The 18,061-nt window shown below is 36.5% G+C and overlaps 1 protein-coding gene across 1 annotated transcript in view; it reads left to right on the forward strand.

Moving 5' to 3' along the window:
- Nup75 (nuclear pore complex protein Nup75) overlaps positions 1–18,061 on the forward strand; it is a 459,526-nt gene that overhangs the window by 346,544 nt on the left and 94,921 nt on the right. Inside the window, exon 19 of the mRNA XM_090389073.1 lies at positions 8,574–8,605. Within this exon, the coding sequence (XP_090245199.1) occupies positions 8,574–8,605 (32 nt within the window). The remainder of the gene's footprint in view (positions 1–8,573; positions 8,606–18,061) is intronic.

Here is an 18,061-nt window from a genome sequence, read left to right on the forward strand (position 1 = left end):
AGCTCACACCACTGTGAAGCAAACACACTGTTTTGCTTAATGCTCACACAAGTGTGAGGTGAGCATGAAGTAAAACAGTGCAACCCACAGTTTGTACTGGTCTCACAGGAGTTAGCTATTGTTGTTGATTCTTTTTGTACTTGTCGTAAATATATCGTACAAAAAGGATAGGTGGAATAGAATCAGAATATGTCTTCCAGGAGCAAAAGATGAAAATATTGTGGGGCAGATATCTTTGAATGGCACAAAAGGGAATATTTTTGTTATATGTTGGCACTAATGACATTAAGAATAGATCTGTTCACTTATTTACTTAATGGGTACAGAACAATGTTGAGGAAAAAAGTCATAAATTTGAAAGTGTCTACAATTCTAGGTGGGAGTGTCACATCAATTAATTCGGCCCTGAAGAGATTGTGCAAGTCTCATGAGGCAGAATTTTTCTCAGTATGATCTGTGCTTTGCTAGGATAGGATACACTTAAATACAAAGGGCACAAGAATATTTCCTCATGCCATAAAGGCAGGGTTAGGTGGGTTGGAAAACTGCTAGCTTTCGGGATATACGGACTAATATATTAACACTAGCCGTAGAGGAAAGTGTTTCTTGTACTGTTTTTATTGGAATGTGCCTGGAAAGCAAGGTGCTGGGGAATTCCTGCTAACTGTGAGTCATCATGGAACTGGTAAATACATGGGCTATGTTAGGGTAATTAAGTGTAAGAACAGGTGCGTGCATATTTGCATGTACATCACTGGTAAGAGCACAGCAAATAAATTTAATGAATTTCAAGTACTGGTCATTGTTGGAATATCAGAAATCTGTGTCACTCAGATATAAGGGATGCAGAATTGGCATGCAGCGAGTACAATGTCTACAGAAAGGATGTGGGTGATGTTATGCTTTTAGTCAAGAAGCACATAAAATCTAAGGCAGTGCATCCAATTGACATGGGTGGCCAGTGCAATGATCAGTCACTGTGGCATGACATAAGCACTGGTAAAGCAAAATTGAAAGTAGGATTGTGTTATAGTCCTAATTCTTCTGATGAGTACACCAAACAACTGTACAGAGTTCTCTATGTACGTAAATCAGAATGTCTTATGATGGAGGATTTTAACTTTCCAGATATTGACTGTAACTTTTGGGTTCGTCAGTCACACACTAGCAAGAATTTGTGGATTTATTGGATGACTGTTTTCTACTGTACCATGTTAGAGAGGCAACAAGAGAGAGTATTGCCCTTGATCTGATTATCAGCAGTGATTGTTCATCCATTAAGAATCTGAAGATAACAGAATCCGGATAGCAATGATCACAGGATGCTGATATGAGATTTCCTTAAAGTAACTTACTTTGTGGATATTTCTGGAGCAGAACATGATACAGGCAAGGGGGATGAATGTTGTGACATTCAACCCCCCCTTGCTGTATCATGACAGCCATCAACAAAGGGAGCAACTTTTAGCATTAGTAGAGACATATGATGCAAAAAAGCAAGCTTATACAATATCAGTCAAAAAAGAAACCCCTTCTCATTTCCCCAATCCATCATTCACTCCAAATGTTTCTCTAGTTCTGCCTTCAATTTATTTAAGCTGTAAATTTCCGAACAGATGGAAGTTTGTTGCAGCAATCAACCACCTTCTGGCTAAAGGAAAATTTCTGCACCTCTATACTACAACTGTCTTTCTTCAATTTGGATTTATGTCCCCTCAGGCAATTAAACTCGGAAAGCGGAAGAATCCCATCAGTATTGAGCATGCTCAAACCACTCAATCAGATTCCCTCAAAGGTGCCTACCTCCAGACACTGCAATTTGCAGAATTTAAGCCTTTCTATGTAAGAAACCATTTGTTCCATTCACCAATCTTATGCCCTTCTTTGTATGCATTCCAGCAGCTCTACATCCTTCCTAAAATGAGGCCACCAGACCTGTATACAATACTCAAGGTGTGGCCTGACCATTGCCTTATACAAGGGGATAATCACTTCCTTATCCCTGCTAGAAAAATTCCTGTATATCATTGACAAAACACCATGAACTACTCTTGCAGGCTGTGTGCACTGTTCAGAAAACTTGCATATCTGACTGCACAATTACCCCTAGGTCTTTTTCATTTTCCTCTTCCCTGAGTGTAGTACCACACAGTTGATATGTTATTCTGCGGTTACTGCTATCCATATGCAGTATTTTACATTACTTAAAGTTAAACTTCGGTTGCCACCTCTCAGCCCATCTGCTCAATTTTTCTAGATCCTGTTGCATTAGTAAACTGTCATTATTGTAACTAACAACTCTGCCAACTTTCATATCGTTTGCAAACTTAGACAATAACCGTGTATCCAATATCATTTATAAATATGAAATATCATTTATCAGTATCCAATATCATTTATAAATATGAAAAATAACAGTGGACCCAACACTGAACCCTGGGGGACTCCACTAATAACATTAGTTTATGAAGAGCAGTGTCCATTGATTGACATTCAGCCATCTCTTTATCCATAGCATAAATTTGCTCTTAATGCCATACTGCTCCAATTTGTACAGTAGTTTTCCATGTGCAGCAGTATCAAAAAGATTTCTTAAGATCTGTGTATATGATATCAAAATTATTTTTTGCATCCAGATCCTTTGTGACCACGTCGTAGTATCCAATCAAATTTGTCAGAACCAACTTCCCCTTAACAACTCTATGCTGTGTCTGATTTATTTTGCATTCTTGTCTATATGGTCCTGCAGGCATTACTTCATTAACCAAAGACTACATTATTTTCCCCGAATAGAAGTTAAACTAACAGGTCTGTAATTACATGTGTCACTCTTTGAAGAGCAGTATCCATTGGTTGACACTCGACCATCCCTTTATCCCTAGCAGAAATTTGCCCTTAATGCCATACTGCTCTAATTTGTACAGTAGTCTTCCATGTGCAACAGTATCAAAAGCTTTCCTAAGATCCATGTATATGATATCAAAAATGATTTTTTGCATCTGGTTCCTTTATGACCAGATCGTAGTATCCAATCAGATTTGTCAGACAAGACTTCCCCTTAACAACTCTATGCTGTGTCTGATTTATAATGCAGTCTTGTCTAGATATGGTCCTGCTGGCATTACTTCGTTAACCATAGACTACATTAATTTCCCCGGAACTGAAGTTAAACTAATAGGTTCTGTAATTACATGTGTCACCCTTTGATCCCCTCTGTGAATTGGGGACACATTTGACTAAGTTCCTCCCTTGAGTCCAAGGAAGTTCTCATAATTATGGCTAAGGATTTGCTTACTTTCTTTGCCACATCCTTTAATATAACTGGATAGTTCCCATACTCCCCATGTGCTTTTCTTATGTTTAACTTCAACAATTTCTCCAACACTTTGCTCTCAATTATTACAAAATCATTTAGCTCTCTGCTAGAGTTTGATAAACTTCAGGCATTCCCCTCCCTCAATATCTCCTCATATATGAATGTAGATGCAAAATACTCATTCAGTTTGTCAGCTACCTGAGGAGGATCAACAACAGTCGAACCATCGATATCAAGTGAACCAATCTGATTCATCCCCAGTTTACATAGGCAAAGAACTCTTCGCTGTTTTTCTTTGCATCTTTTGCCAAGAATTTCTCGTAATATGCCATTCGGCTGTCTAGCTTCTTTTGTGACTTGATAACAGACCAGATTATATCTACCATAGGTGTCTGTGTCACCTGATAGTTTATATGCATCCCATTCATTTTTCTTCTCAGCCACAAGTCTCATTAGTTCATCTGACATCCATTTAAACCTTAACCTCTTACAATATTTTTTAGTTGGTACAAAAAGCCTAGTAGCTTCCAAAATTACCTCCTTGAATTCTTCCCATTTAGAATTTGTTTTTGGTTAACGTCATCAGTTGGTCCCACTGTATAGAGTTTAAAAACTGTCTGAGATCACTGTAGTCACCTTTGCCAAAGGAAAAACCCTTCCCTTTACCCTGATGGTAGTTACAGCTTTGTGATCAATCAGCATACTGTGATCACTGCCACCTAGTGGTTCCTATATCTGCAGATTCTTAATGCATGAAGAATCACTTCTTTTAATCAGATCAAGCAGTATCATGACTACTTACATGATGCACACAATATATTAGTACACTTTTAAGAATTATTTTTGTAAAATGTTTGGTTATTTTTTGTTGTACACTGGATTTTACTGTACATTGTTCATAAAACATTTGCATTTTTTAAACACTCACATATATTTTCTGGCACATATTCTTCACACTGAAGGCCTCGGTGCAAAGTTTCAATTGCTGTCAACATTTCATATTTGTAAGATTTAATATTGCCCTCATTTTTCATCAAACTCATTGTCGATATTGTCACTAGTTCTTTGAATAGTCTCCAAAATGTTGGAGTTTCTCAGATATTCAGCTACTATGACATTATCAACTCCAAAAAATTCAGCAAGAACAATTTCTCCACTAATCAAATCTCTCACTTGGAGTTCTTCCCAAGTTTGCTTAATATCTTGTAGTGGTTCATCCCTCTCATCGCTGTTAATTGGTGTTTTAGTAAAACCTGCTTTTGTGAAACAATTCTTAATCGTTGTTTCCATCACATCTTGATTCCACACTTTTCGCCATATCTGATATGCACATCTGCAAATCCATAACAGAATCTATAGGTTGGTTGGTTTCTATTCTCAGTATAATTTTTTTTCATTATGCACCTTCGATAGTGCATTTTAGACTAGGTATTTGGAAGGAAGAAGACAAGCTTCACACTTGTAAGTTTCAAAATTATTCAGTGAAGGTGGGTAGTGCAGTTGTTTGTCGACAATCAATGTAATTTTTTCTCGATACAATTTTTCTCAGTGTGGTCTGTGCTTTTTAACAGAGACTTCTTATACAGGGATGGGATATACTTAAATAGAAAGGGTGCAAGAATATTTGCTGATGTCATCGAGGCAGTGTTAGGTGGGTTGGAATACTGCTAGCTTGGGGGGGATACACAGACTAATAGATGAACAGTAGCCACTTGCAGAGGTGAAAGTGATTCTTGCAGAGATGCAAACAATGCATACCCAGATCTCTCAAAATCAGTTCATTATATAGAAATTTTCTTTGTTATATGGAAAATATTGTGTGAAAAAAATTTTCTATTTGGAAATTTATTAAAGAGAGGTCTGACTGTATATATGCAATTAGTCCCTGACTTATGTAAGCCCGAGTTACTTAACTTCGGACTTGCATTCCTTTTTATAGTAAAATCATGAAGATATTTTCTTATAATTTTTAAGAGTGAGGTTGAATGAAAGATCAATAAAGTTTTTATTTTCGTTCCCATACAAGCTACATTGGATAATAACCTGTGCTGTAACTAGAACTTATATAAATAACTAGAGTTACCATTTCAGTTTCTACTTTAAAAATTCTGAAGAAATATTCGACAATAGGGTTTGAAACATATGAACTACGTTGAGCACTTCAGAGGAAACCCCCACAACGTTCAAGCCACATGGACTGTGTTCCATTGGCTATTTCTTCGAGGAATTACACTCTAGCCCTTTGTCTCTTCCTTTCCTCCCTTTCTTTCTGGATTTTAGACTCAATTCAGTTTTTGTTTGAGGGCAAATTGGGAGCTTTTGTTTGCTTTTTGTATATAATATTTGTTACACATGTCGGGTTATTGTGGTGAAGTTGAAATTCACATTGTTCTACCATTTTCAACGATTCCACATACTATCATTGTATAGTGCATGCTTCATTTGCATGTCTTAAGGTGTGACAGCATCTCTTGTAATTAACCCTGTGAAGTTTTTTACAGAAAATTTCATTTTGACTGTTATGTGCCTCTTAAGGGATTAAGTGACAGCAGTACTAGTAAATCTACCAAGAAAAGGAAAGCGATCAATTTACATCAGAAAATTAAAATAATAATGATGTATGAAAATAGTCAAACATTAACAAGTATCATGTGGAATTTAGATTTGTCAGTGTCAACAGTGAGCATAATAATAAAGGACAGAGACAGAATATGTAAAGCGATCGTCACCAATGAAGTCAACTATGATAACCAAGGCTAGAATGGGACTAATAAACGAGATGGAAAAGTTACTCATTGTGTGTATGGAAGACAAGATTCAAAAACCATCTCCTTAAGTCTCCACCTCATCAAAGCAAATGGCTTGTGCCATTTTTGAGGATCTTAAGAAGAAGAGCAATGATGATGAAACCACCTTTGTTGCAAGTCGTGGTTGGTTTGATGGCTTCTGTAAGAGAAGCAGACATAACATTGCCATAAGTGGTGAAGCAGCAAGCACAGACAGTGAAGCTTCCAAAAAATTCAAGGACAAATTGGATGAGATTATAAGAAGTGGATGAGACTAGCCTTTATTGGAAAAAAATGCCTAGTAGGACTTATATTTTTATTGAAGAAAAGTCAATGTCTGGGTTTAAAGCTGCTAAAGACAGGGTAACTCTTTTAGTGAGGGGTAACATAGAAGGTTATGAACTTAAACCTTTAGTGGTTTATTACTTAGAAAACCCACGGGCTTTTAAGGGCATTGACAAGAAATCTCTTCCTGTACACTTCGGGGCTAACTCAAAGGCCTGGGTAACAAAACCGTTTTGAAGAATGGTTTCTAAATATGTTTAACCCTGAATTTGAAAAATATTGCTTACAAATGTCAGTGCCTTTTAAGATATCAGTGCTCCTTGACAACGCTCACAGTCATTCTAAATATCTAGATGATCTGCACAACGACGTCAAGGTGGTGTACTTCCCTCCAAATACAACGGGGTTGATTCACCAAATAGATCAGGGAGTTATCCAGGCCAACAACATTTTCTGAGGTTGTAAATGCAAGCGTCAGAAAATGTCAAGACAACTTGTATGAGCAGAGTTTGGAAAAAACTTTTAAAACATTCCAAGATGAACAACAAAGGCTTCAACAAAGATGAGTTGATGTCTTCTGTTATCAAAGAAATTGATGGATCTTGCTACTGTAGATCCATCTTGTCAAGACAAGATGCCTTGATCAAGGCAAGATGGATCTGCAATAGCAGTTTTGGAAGATGTTTAACATCCTTGATGGAATACGCAACATTCCAAGAGCATGGAATGAAGAGACAACAACTTGTATGAGCAGAGTTTGGAAAAAACTTTTAAAACATTCCAAGATGTTTCTTGGAATGTTTTTCAACAAGGCTTCAACAAAGATGAGTTGATGTCTTCTATTATCAAAGAAATTGTAAACTTAGCCCAGGAGTTGCAGCTGGTCCTGGAAGGTGAAAGTGTAGATGAGCTTGTGGATGAATGAGGTTAAGATTTAACAACAGATGACCTAGCCCAGTTGAATGCACAAAGAGCTGAGGAGCAAGGAAGAGCCAAATCCATTGAGGAATCAGAACAACTGAAGAAACAGTTCAAATTAAAGGAAGTGTTTCATAAAATTCAGGAAGGTGTCTCTATATTTGATGGAATGGATGACAACACTGAACATTTCTTGAAAACAGAAAGAAAAGGCTAAGATTGCTTATCGTGAAATTTATGATGAGAAAAAAAGCATACAAAACAAATGGAAGATGGAAGAGTTCATATCACATACTACCTCCCTGACCTCTATTCAGCCTTCAACACCCAATGATTAATGTCTTATTAATGCTTCAGGTTCATTTCATGTTACCTTCAGTTCATCACCTGTGGTGTATAGACTTTGATTCATTGTGTAGTTTAGACCAATTTTATTAAATATGTACACTTTGGTTTTGATTTCCTTATAAAGCCTACACACTTTACGAAATACATATCAGTTTTTGCAGTACAGTAACATACGTTTCTTCTTACTTTTATGTTTTCTTATATGTCATAGACTTTGATTCATTGTGTAGTTTAGACCAATTTTATTAAATATGTACACTTTGGTTTTGATTTCCTTATAAAGCCTACACACTTTACGAAATACATATCAGTTTTTGCAGTACAGTAACATACGTTTCTTCTTACTTTTATGTTTTCTTATATGTCATTCGGCTACTTCACTGCTGTCCCCAGATAAAGTTTTTAATTATTATGGTATATAACTATTTTTCTTCATTCTTCTGAGGATATTATGTGGTTTTTGTAATTTTGACATATTAGGGATATAGTAACAATATTTTATTAGTCATTCCCGAGTTACGTAAAAATCGACTTATGTAAGAAGTCCTGGAACGTATCTTATATATTTCAGAGACAGACTGCATATATTTTTTGTAGATGAAATAATAAACAAGTACTGGGCAGATCAAAAAATGATTACTACCTGCAGGCAATATGCACATGAGGATTAAGGTTTGTGACTACCCCAGGCAATATGCACATGATGATTGAGATTTTTCACAGAAAAAATTTTGTCCTTTTCTGTGACAAAGTACTCTGTTTTGAATTGGAGAAATTTTATATTTTTTGCTTGGGCCTTCTTTTGTGTCTTATTTGGGCTGAAATTTTTGAATTTGATGTTAAAATTATACTATACCATTCAAACCATAATATACTTATTTGAAAGAAAATAGTTTTTCTTTGGTTTATTTTCTTTTTAGGATGTCAAATATGCAACAATTTTGGCTAATAAGTAAGTATATTAAAAGCTATAAGTTTGAATAAATAATAAAAGAATACACTAATAGACCACATAAGTAGTTTTAAATTGAATTTTTTGTGAATTACAGAGTGTACCAATTCATCCCAGTATACCAGCTGAACATTTGCAACATTTCTGAATTCTGTTTTTAATTAGGCATTAGAATCAGTGTTGACAAAGAAAACTAAACCTGATATCTGGCAAAATTTCTGGATTCTGCATTGAATCAGGCTTGAGTAAATTTAAAGATGAGTTGGGCAAATAATTAAATGGAATGGACAAATTAAGTGTAAGTTTTTGCTGGTGCTGTATAAGCTTTGCTTCCTTGCATCATTTTGCTAATACTAAACTTAGTCTGTATTTGGTTGTTTCTCCATCAGCGTCAGTTCTCAGGTGTGATTACAGGATTCAAAAGAAATACAGAAACATTGCTAATGTTTTTGTATTCAGTGTTCTTAGCTCCAGTATGAAGTTCACCATCACTGTCAAGAACACCAATCACACAAATCACCATGGGAGTAGAGGCATCCATAGCCAAACTCCGTGGAGAAGCTGCTGATGACATCCACTTCAGAACAGCCTCTGCCCTTCAACACGCATGACCAGCGAACTCCAACTTCAACCGTCGTCAGCACACTGCTCTTAATTGCATCAGAAAAGACAGCACTGTCATTGTGCTTCCCGCCTACAAAGCACGCTGCACAGTTATTAGACTGGTCGGAGTATTTGGACAAAGCCCTCGCCCTCCTGCAAGATCCCAATGTTTATGAGCCTGTAAATAAATCTTCCCAGATTTCAACATCGACGCGATGGCAACTGCATGCCACGGGCTGCCAACTTCCGCAATTTCATGGACTTCCGAAGGTTCACAAGCCAGGCGTTCCTCTCCGACCCATTGTGTCCTGTTGCAATTCGCCAACGTATGAACTGTCTAAACACATTGCACAACTCATAACACCTCTAGTGGGAAATACCGTCCATATAGTCAACAACAACAAAGAATTCCTTCACCTAATCAAAGAACTTACAGTCCCTGACAGCGAGATCATGGCATCCTTCGATGTTGTCTCTCTGTCTACATCCATTCCTGTCCAACAGGCTGTTGTCTGTGGGGCGCCTCTGTAGCCAGGTGGGAAGGAGCAGCAGTGCGTAGCACACGCTTCTTGATTAGACCGGGGTTCTAGCCCATGAGCCACCAAATACGGAGGATGCGGAAAGGTCAGGGAATGACCACCGCATATCCCGGAGCAATATGGCCTTAGTTGCTAATGCTCCTAAAAAAAAAAAAAAGTCCAACAGGCCGTTGTCTGTATACCAGGCAACTTCTAGAGACTGACCACAACCTATCGAATAGAACATAGCTATCCACAGAGGACACCTGTACTGCCCTCAACCTATGCTTGTCGGCAGTGTCATCACCTTTGGCGATTCTCTGTACAAACAAATACACGGTACAGCTATGGGCACCCCTGTTGGCTCCATCGTTGCTAACATCGCTATAGATGAATTACAGGAATGAATATTCCTGAGCCCGCCCGTACCGATTATAATGTGGTGCATATATGTAGATGATATATTCACCATCATCCCGTGTAGTTCACAGTTAACACTGTTAGAGGACTTCAATTCCTTATCACTGTTCATCCAGTTCACTTTGGAGTTAGACATGAATGGGTCCCTTCCATTTCTGGATGTTCCAGTGAAGCGAGTGTGCCCACGCCTGGAAACCTCGGTTTACCGTAAGCCAATGTGGTGCGGGCAGTTTACTAACTACAGATTAGCCCATGCCTCTTGCCATCTAAACAGCACTGCACATGTTCTACTCTCTCGAGCCTAGAGCCCTTCTAGCTCAGAGGAAGCTAGGCACACCGAGATTTCCAGAGTAAAAAGCTGACCTAGTCAATTGTGGGTACCCAACCCATGCATTAGACAGATGCTTGCTACAAGCAAAAGAACTTGTGATTCCTCCGAGGCCATCGTGCCTACTGCCTACATTCCTTACTATCTGGACACTTCAGACCAGATTTCTAAGGTCCCACGCAAGTACCACATGATATGCGTACAGCTCCCTGGTAGGAGCTTATGTTCTCTGGTCTCGAACGTAAAAACTTTCATCGCCCCTCTCTTACGTAGTGGAATAGCATACTGCTTAACTTGCCATGATTGCAGCAGTTGCTATATAGGGGAGAGCTCAAGATGCCTTCAGGATTGCCTTGCAAAGCATGACAGATTTCTTTGCCTAGGTGACACTGATCACTCCGAAATCGCAGAACATTTCTGGTCAACCATACTGGCACTATCGTCACTGCCTTTCACTAGAATTGTTAAATATATCGAGCTTCCAAAAGCTTTAAATCGTTGCTGTTTTGAAACTCGACAAATGCTGGCAGCTATTCCATACACGTCTGTGCACTAACAATGAACACTGATCTAGTGATTAATGTTTGAACAATCTCGTGACCATGTGCACATCTGAGTACGCACAACTCATTTAAGATTTATTTTATTCCATCTCTAATGTCTGTATTTTATTAGTATTCTGTGTGCATTTATTCATTTGCTAAAGAAGAGTTTCATTTACCCTGAAAGCTACGAATTAATCTTAGTTATTAAAAACTTATTGTCTCTACTGGGCTCTATTATTATCTCATTTCCAATGTTCAGTTTACAATATTGTATTGAGTTGGTACCCTGTGCAATATGCTTAGCACAATAATTGCACTTTATGATATTCACATTATTTGTTTATGTAATTTCTCTTATTATTGATTATTTCAATACAAATATTGTTACAAGTGATTCTCAGTAGAAATAATGGACTCCTTTCCAATTCTTTCATCATGGTGAATAATGAGCTCATTTCATTCTTGTTTCAAAATGCTCACATCTGGTGAGTATGGACTTGACACACTCAGGGTCCTGAGCTGGATATCATCATTCTTCTCTTTCTTGGTGATTCCTTTCTGCTTCTCTCTCTCACTCTCACACGGGGTAATTCGGGATTTGCCGGTGCAGCATAAGCCTCAGGCTTCCTTGCACATATGGCTAATAATAATAATAAAAATAATAAAAAAAAGTAAAACTGCTCCCACAGGATTAGTTTCTCTTTTCTTCTTAAATCCCCTGAATCCCTCCCTCCCTTGTTCTGTAAAGAGGTAATGCTTTTAATTTGGGTGGCAGCCACGTGAAACAAGATCGCAAGTCAAAATAAAAGCACTTTTAACAGCTTTCCAACAAAGTCCCTCAAATTATGTAGTAATTTCCTTTTTAACACGATTTTGCATTGCATGTTTATTGTTATGTGCATTTGCGTATATTTAACTAATGCAAAAGACTTTGTACAGCTTAACACTTGACAACAAACAGGATTCCCACTTATCTGGAAAACCCAGAATTTGAAAACTAGAAAGGTGTGAGCAAAATTTTAGTTGTTATATATCTATTTTCAGTTATTTATGTTGTAATGGTGATAGAAATATTCTGGAGTTCTTCATTACTTTTACAAGTATCAGGAAAGATAGTCTCTTTCCAACTGTTATAAGAGGTTAGAATCGGTCTTTTATTTTTTGTAATGATAATCCATTTCCCTAAGGGGCTTTCTGCTTGCAAGTATAGTATATGTGACAACCCTAGGGTTTGTTTTCTAAGAAAATTCTGTGACTTCTAAGAAATTCATTCACTGATTTTACCAATTTATTTCTTATAGATAACTGTTTCATGAAATCACCAGGATTTTTGTAGCAAAAAACTTGGTTGCTTACTAAACTTTATTTTGTTCAACATGGATTGTCAGTCAAGTCACAAAAGAGTTTAGGCAAGCCAAGGCAAATTATGAGAAGTCTCTGACAAAAAAATACAAAGTACAAAAAAATAAAAAAATACTTATGAAAACAATGGGAGGGTTTGAATCACATTGGTCCACTAGATATGAATTGTTAAATTGTTGATGATCCTGCTTAGGTTGCTCACAAATTGAACAGATATTTTGCATCTACACATGAAGAATTTTTTTAGGGTTCATAATGCCAGAAGTATATCAAAATCTAACAGGGAACTAAATGATTTCGTCATAATGAGAAAAGTAGAAGAGAAATTATTGAAGCTGAATTTCAAAAAAGGCACCTGAGGTAGATGGGATCTACTAATTATATTAACAGAGGCAGCAAATAGGTGAGCAAATATGTAGCCATAATTTTGAGAGCATGCTTGGATTGAGGGTAGGTCACAATGGACTTGAGATGTGCGAATATATCCGCAGTGCACAAATTGGGATCAAAGGGAAACAAATAATTACTGACCTGTTAACTTGACTTCTCCTCCAGAGATAATAATTGAGTCACTAGTTAAAGAAGTAATGCAGGACCATCTAGACAGGAATGAAGTTATACTGCAGTTGCAGCGTGGATTTATTAAGGAGTGATCTTGTCTAATCACTGTAATTAGATACTATGATGCAGTAACAAAGCAACTGGATGCAAAAAATAATTTTGACTTAGATTTCAAAAAAGGTTTCGACAACTGTTCCACATAAAAAGCTGCTGTACAAACTGTAGCCATGTGGCATTCAGTCCTGCACAGGTACACTGCATTAGACCCACACCCATCTCATGCTGTTTGTACCTGCAACCTGCAAAAATTAAATAAATAAATAAATTGAAGTAAAAAATTAAAATAAAATAAAAAATTATGTATAAGAAAATTTGTATTAGATTTTCTACATGTCAGTAATAATGGAATAGTTAGATTTAAATTAAAATATATCAGTCAATTCTACTAATATTTTATTGTATTGTGTATAATACTTAAAAATAACAAATAATATATAAATTTTTAAAAAATAAAACATATTCATGCCTCACATTACAGTCTTGCACGGCCACTGCATTAGACCCACACTGCTGCTGTAACTGGGACTGCACTAAAAAAAAAAAAAAAAAAAAAAAAAAAACCATTAAGAAATTTTCTGTTAATTTTTTTTGCATAAGTAATAATACATATTTAGCTTTAAATTAAAATATATCAATCAATAACAGTGTTCTCCCCAGAAAATTTTGCAGGCCAGGTGGCATAATGATGTAACCATAGGGAGAACTGTAATACTTTGCAATATTATAAAATTTTCTATTATTTATAAATGTGACTTAAACGATAACATTATATGCTCCCGTAGCATTGACCTTGTTGCATAGTATGTTTGAATTAATATTGATCAAGAGCAGTGAGCAGACCATATGGTACCGCAAGAATCATTTAAATTTTCACTGGGCAGTCAGTTAAATTCAACGGGCAGTGTGCCCATTCGATAGGTCCTGGGGAGAACAGTGAATAATATTAATATTTTATTGTATTGTTTATGATACATAAAAATAAAAAAATATATATGAATTTAAAAAATATATATAGATTTAAAAAATAAAAATGAAACATTCGTAATATAATTTGAAAATTTTTAATAAGTTGCTATGCAGAAACAGGACATTAGCAGTTTCTGGGTTCAGTGTACTCTTCTTCATTGGATGAGAAAGCCAGGTGCTGAAAACTGTTTTGCTTACTGCACTGGCATCATTGGCAAACATGGCAAGAATTAAATCTGGACAGTGAAAAATGAAAATGCAGACGATTTTGCATGTATAATGATAAACTACTTAATTATATAGTAGTTTGAAATTTACTCTGATGACTGTAATCCTGAGTTAGTATTCTTTATATCTGCAATCTTTTTGACTAAACATGTTGGTAATTCTCAAGGCAGCATCCAGATTAGCAGTATATAATCTCACTGCCCCTACTGTACCAGCTAGTGACTGGAGGAAGTTCAGGGTAGTGTGTACATGTTTGACAAGGAGTTGGCGGTATTCTTGCTATATGTACACCATATCCAAAAATATCATTAATTCATTCAACATATCATCTACTTTTAGTTTATATATTCAATTCATCATATTAATAGAAAAAAACTTACTTTCAAAAAAGATCTAAACCTGCCAAAAACTTACTCATTCATTTCACAAATATACATGGTGTTATTTCCAATTTCAATGGTGACCATTTCTGCCTGCAGTATGTCAAGTGCAAGTAGGTTTTTCTAACAAAATCCCAGTTATCAGTTGCATCAATCACTACTCCTCAATTTCCTTAATTATTTGCTTTATAATTCCTTTTGCTTCAAAGGCAGTACTTGTACATATATCTGCTCTAATGTTCCTTTCAGATACTCCTAATTTCAAATCTCTACTCTTGCTTATAATCACTCTATCCCATTCTGTCAGATTCATCTGTTGCATCATTGTTCTCTCAACTCTACTAATCACTTTGATGGGATGTGGAATAAAGGATTTCATCCCTACAACAAAAACTTCACTGATACAATCTGAGCAAACAATGGGATCAGAAGATTTAACAGTAATCCAATCAAGGAAAACAAGATCAGAAATCTCACACATCATCCCATTTCACATTCTTGTAATGCCAAAACATTTCCCCAGAAGCTCACATCAGTACGTATGGGCTTGGCACACCTAGGGTCCTCAGCTAGATATCATCATTCTTCTCTTTTTTGTTGATTCCTTTCTATTTCTGATTCTCTCTCTCTCTCTCTCTCTCTCTCTCTCTCTCTCTCTCTCTCTCTCTCTCTCTCTCTCTCTCACACACACACACACACACACACGACTATTCTCAGTTTAAACAACATTCATGTTTTTGGCATTATAAGAATGTGAAATGGAATGATGTGTGAGATTTCTGATCTTGGATTACTTTTAAATCATCTGATCCCATTGTTTTGTTGAATTGTGTCAGTGAAATTTTTGTTGTAGGGATGAAATCCTTTATTTCACATCCTACCTTAAAACCCCATCCTTTATCTGAACTTTAGTTTCCAGTAAATGAGCTCAGATTGTTCAAGACAAGGGTGTTACATATAGCAGTTATTTTGCATCCAATCTCATGCTTCATTTTCTGCCTATTGAAACTTGTAACAATTGTGAACCATTAGCATTAGTAGAGGCATTTGATGCAAGAAAGCAAGCTTATGCAGCATCAGCCAAAAAAAAAAAAAAAAAAAACCCCACTTCCACTTCACCCCTCTGTTCGTTTGAAATACCTGTCCAGCTGAGCCTTAAACTTATTTAGGCTATCAACTTCCACGACAAGGGATGGAAGTCTGTTCCACCAACCAACCACCCGCTGGCTAAAGGCAAATTTCCGCACGTCTACCCTACATTTGTCTTTCCTCAATTTGAATTTATGCCCTCTCGGGTCTTGCCTTTCTAAGATCCAAGTATATAATATCAAAGTTATTCCCTGCATCCAGTTCTTTTGTGACTGCATCATAGTATCCAATCAAATTGGTCAGGCAAGACTTCCCCTTAAAACAAAACCATGCTGTGTCCGAGCTATAACTGAAGTCTTGTCTAGATGATCCTGCAGTACTTGTTTAACCAGTGCCTCCATTACTGCCAGATAAAAACATTGTACAACACCAGTTAAGCAAACAAGCCCTGAAAGAGAGAATGAAAAATCAAGTACTGATACCATGGACATAGATAGAAATTCACACCCAGATAAAAGGCCCCTTTGGTAGAAGGGTTCATGGTATTGATGTGGGATTTATTAATGGTATAACTACCGTCAAATGCAAAGGAATGGCTTTTTCTTTTTTTTTTTTTGTGAATATGATCCCAAGGGACCAACTGATATTGTTACTAACTGCAAATTCAAAATTGGGAAGCATTCGGGGAAGTAATCATGGAAGCTACTAAACTTTTTATACCAACTAAGGTAAACTGTTCACCATTTAGATCTAAATGGATGAGACTAGTGACAGAGAAGAAAAATAGAGTGAGATGCATATAAAGTATAAGATGATACAGAAGCCCACAGTAAATATAAAAGTATAACAGTCCATAAGTATATAAGTATGTCAATCCATTCAGAAGCATTAAATATAAATTAGTCTTCACTCAAGTCGCAAAGAGGTTAGTCAAACTAAGGCAGATTACAAGAAATCTTTGAAAAGGATGCAACGATAAACAGCAAAGACTTTTGCTTATGTGAACACTAGAAGGAAGGAGATGAATCACATTTCATGTTGAGGATGATTTTTGATGATCAGGATGTCAGAAGTACATCAAATTTTAATAGGGAATCAAGTGATTTTAGAATTAGTATTAGCCACATGGTGTAAGGAAGCCACTCTCTGTCTTCTCCCACTCAACCATCTCTTTATCTGTAGAAGTAACTTGCCCTTAAAGCAACTCTGCTCCAATTTACACAGCAGTCTCATGTGCAACAGTATCAAAAGCTTTTATGAAATTTAAGTACATGATGACAAGTATATTTAAGTACATTAGGACCACTGTTGTTTTTGATTTTCATAAATGACATTGATGAAGGGATAGAGGGCGTGATGTCTAAATTTGCAGATGATGTAAAGATTGGTAGAGTAGTTAATGATCACCACCAAGCAGAGCTTCTTCTAAATAGCCTTTACGAATGGTCAGAAAAATGCCAGCTATGCTTTAATCCAGCAAAGTGTAAGGTATTACACCTGGGGAACAGTAACCCCAAAATAACTTATACACTTCGTGGAGTTGAAGCCGGTAGTGGAAAAAAAGGGACTTAGGTGTTACAATAGCATCGTAGACAGGTTGCAAGGAAGGTCCATGGTGTCCTATTGATGTTTTATCGAAAAATTGCTAGTAGAGATAAGGACAACATAATCCCATTATATAAGGCTATTGTTAAAATACTGTGTTCAAGTATGGAGACTGCATCTAAAGAAAGACATTTGCTTCTTTAAAGGGTCAAAAGATGGGTACTTGCCTGGTGAGATCAACTAAAGGGTGTCCATATGAGGAAAGACTTCAAATATATGGATTGCAGAGCTTGGAAACTAGACACCTTAGAGGAGACTTTATCAAGGTGTTTAAGGCTCTGAGAGGCATAAGTAAAATGAATGAGGATGAAATTTTCACAGTTATGAATGATCTAGAACTAGGGGCAATAATTTTAAATTACGGGAGGGGGGGAGATGTTAAGACTGGATTGCGGGAAGTTTTATTTTAGGTAGCGAGTTATAAATTACTGGAATAAGGTACCTACATGGGTGGTAGAGACTGGTAGTTTGGGAAAATTCAAAGGTCAGCTGGATATTTACCTATGGGAGGAGGGAAATGCATAGGTTATCTATTTCCTTTTCTCTTAGTAATTATTTATTTTTTAAAAATTTTCTTCTTATTATTATTATTTTATTATTTTATTTTTTATTATTTTTTTTTCTTGGCTGATGCAACATAAGCCATATTATTAATGGAAGCTGCTCTTTTTAAACTACCTTCATTAATAGAGTTCCAGGGTTAAATTCTTGCCCCAGTGACGTTTTCAATTTTTATTAATTACATTGAAGGATGTCAGGCCTAATGTCTAAATTTGTGGGTGATACGAAGT

Source organism: Mastigoproctus giganteus, chromosome 14, assembly GCF_048544385.1.
Source record: "Mastigoproctus giganteus isolate SK-2022 chromosome 14, ASM4854438v1, whole genome shotgun sequence".
In the NCBI taxonomy this organism is placed as follows: domain Eukaryota; kingdom Metazoa; phylum Arthropoda; class Arachnida; order Uropygi; family Thelyphonidae; genus Mastigoproctus; species Mastigoproctus giganteus.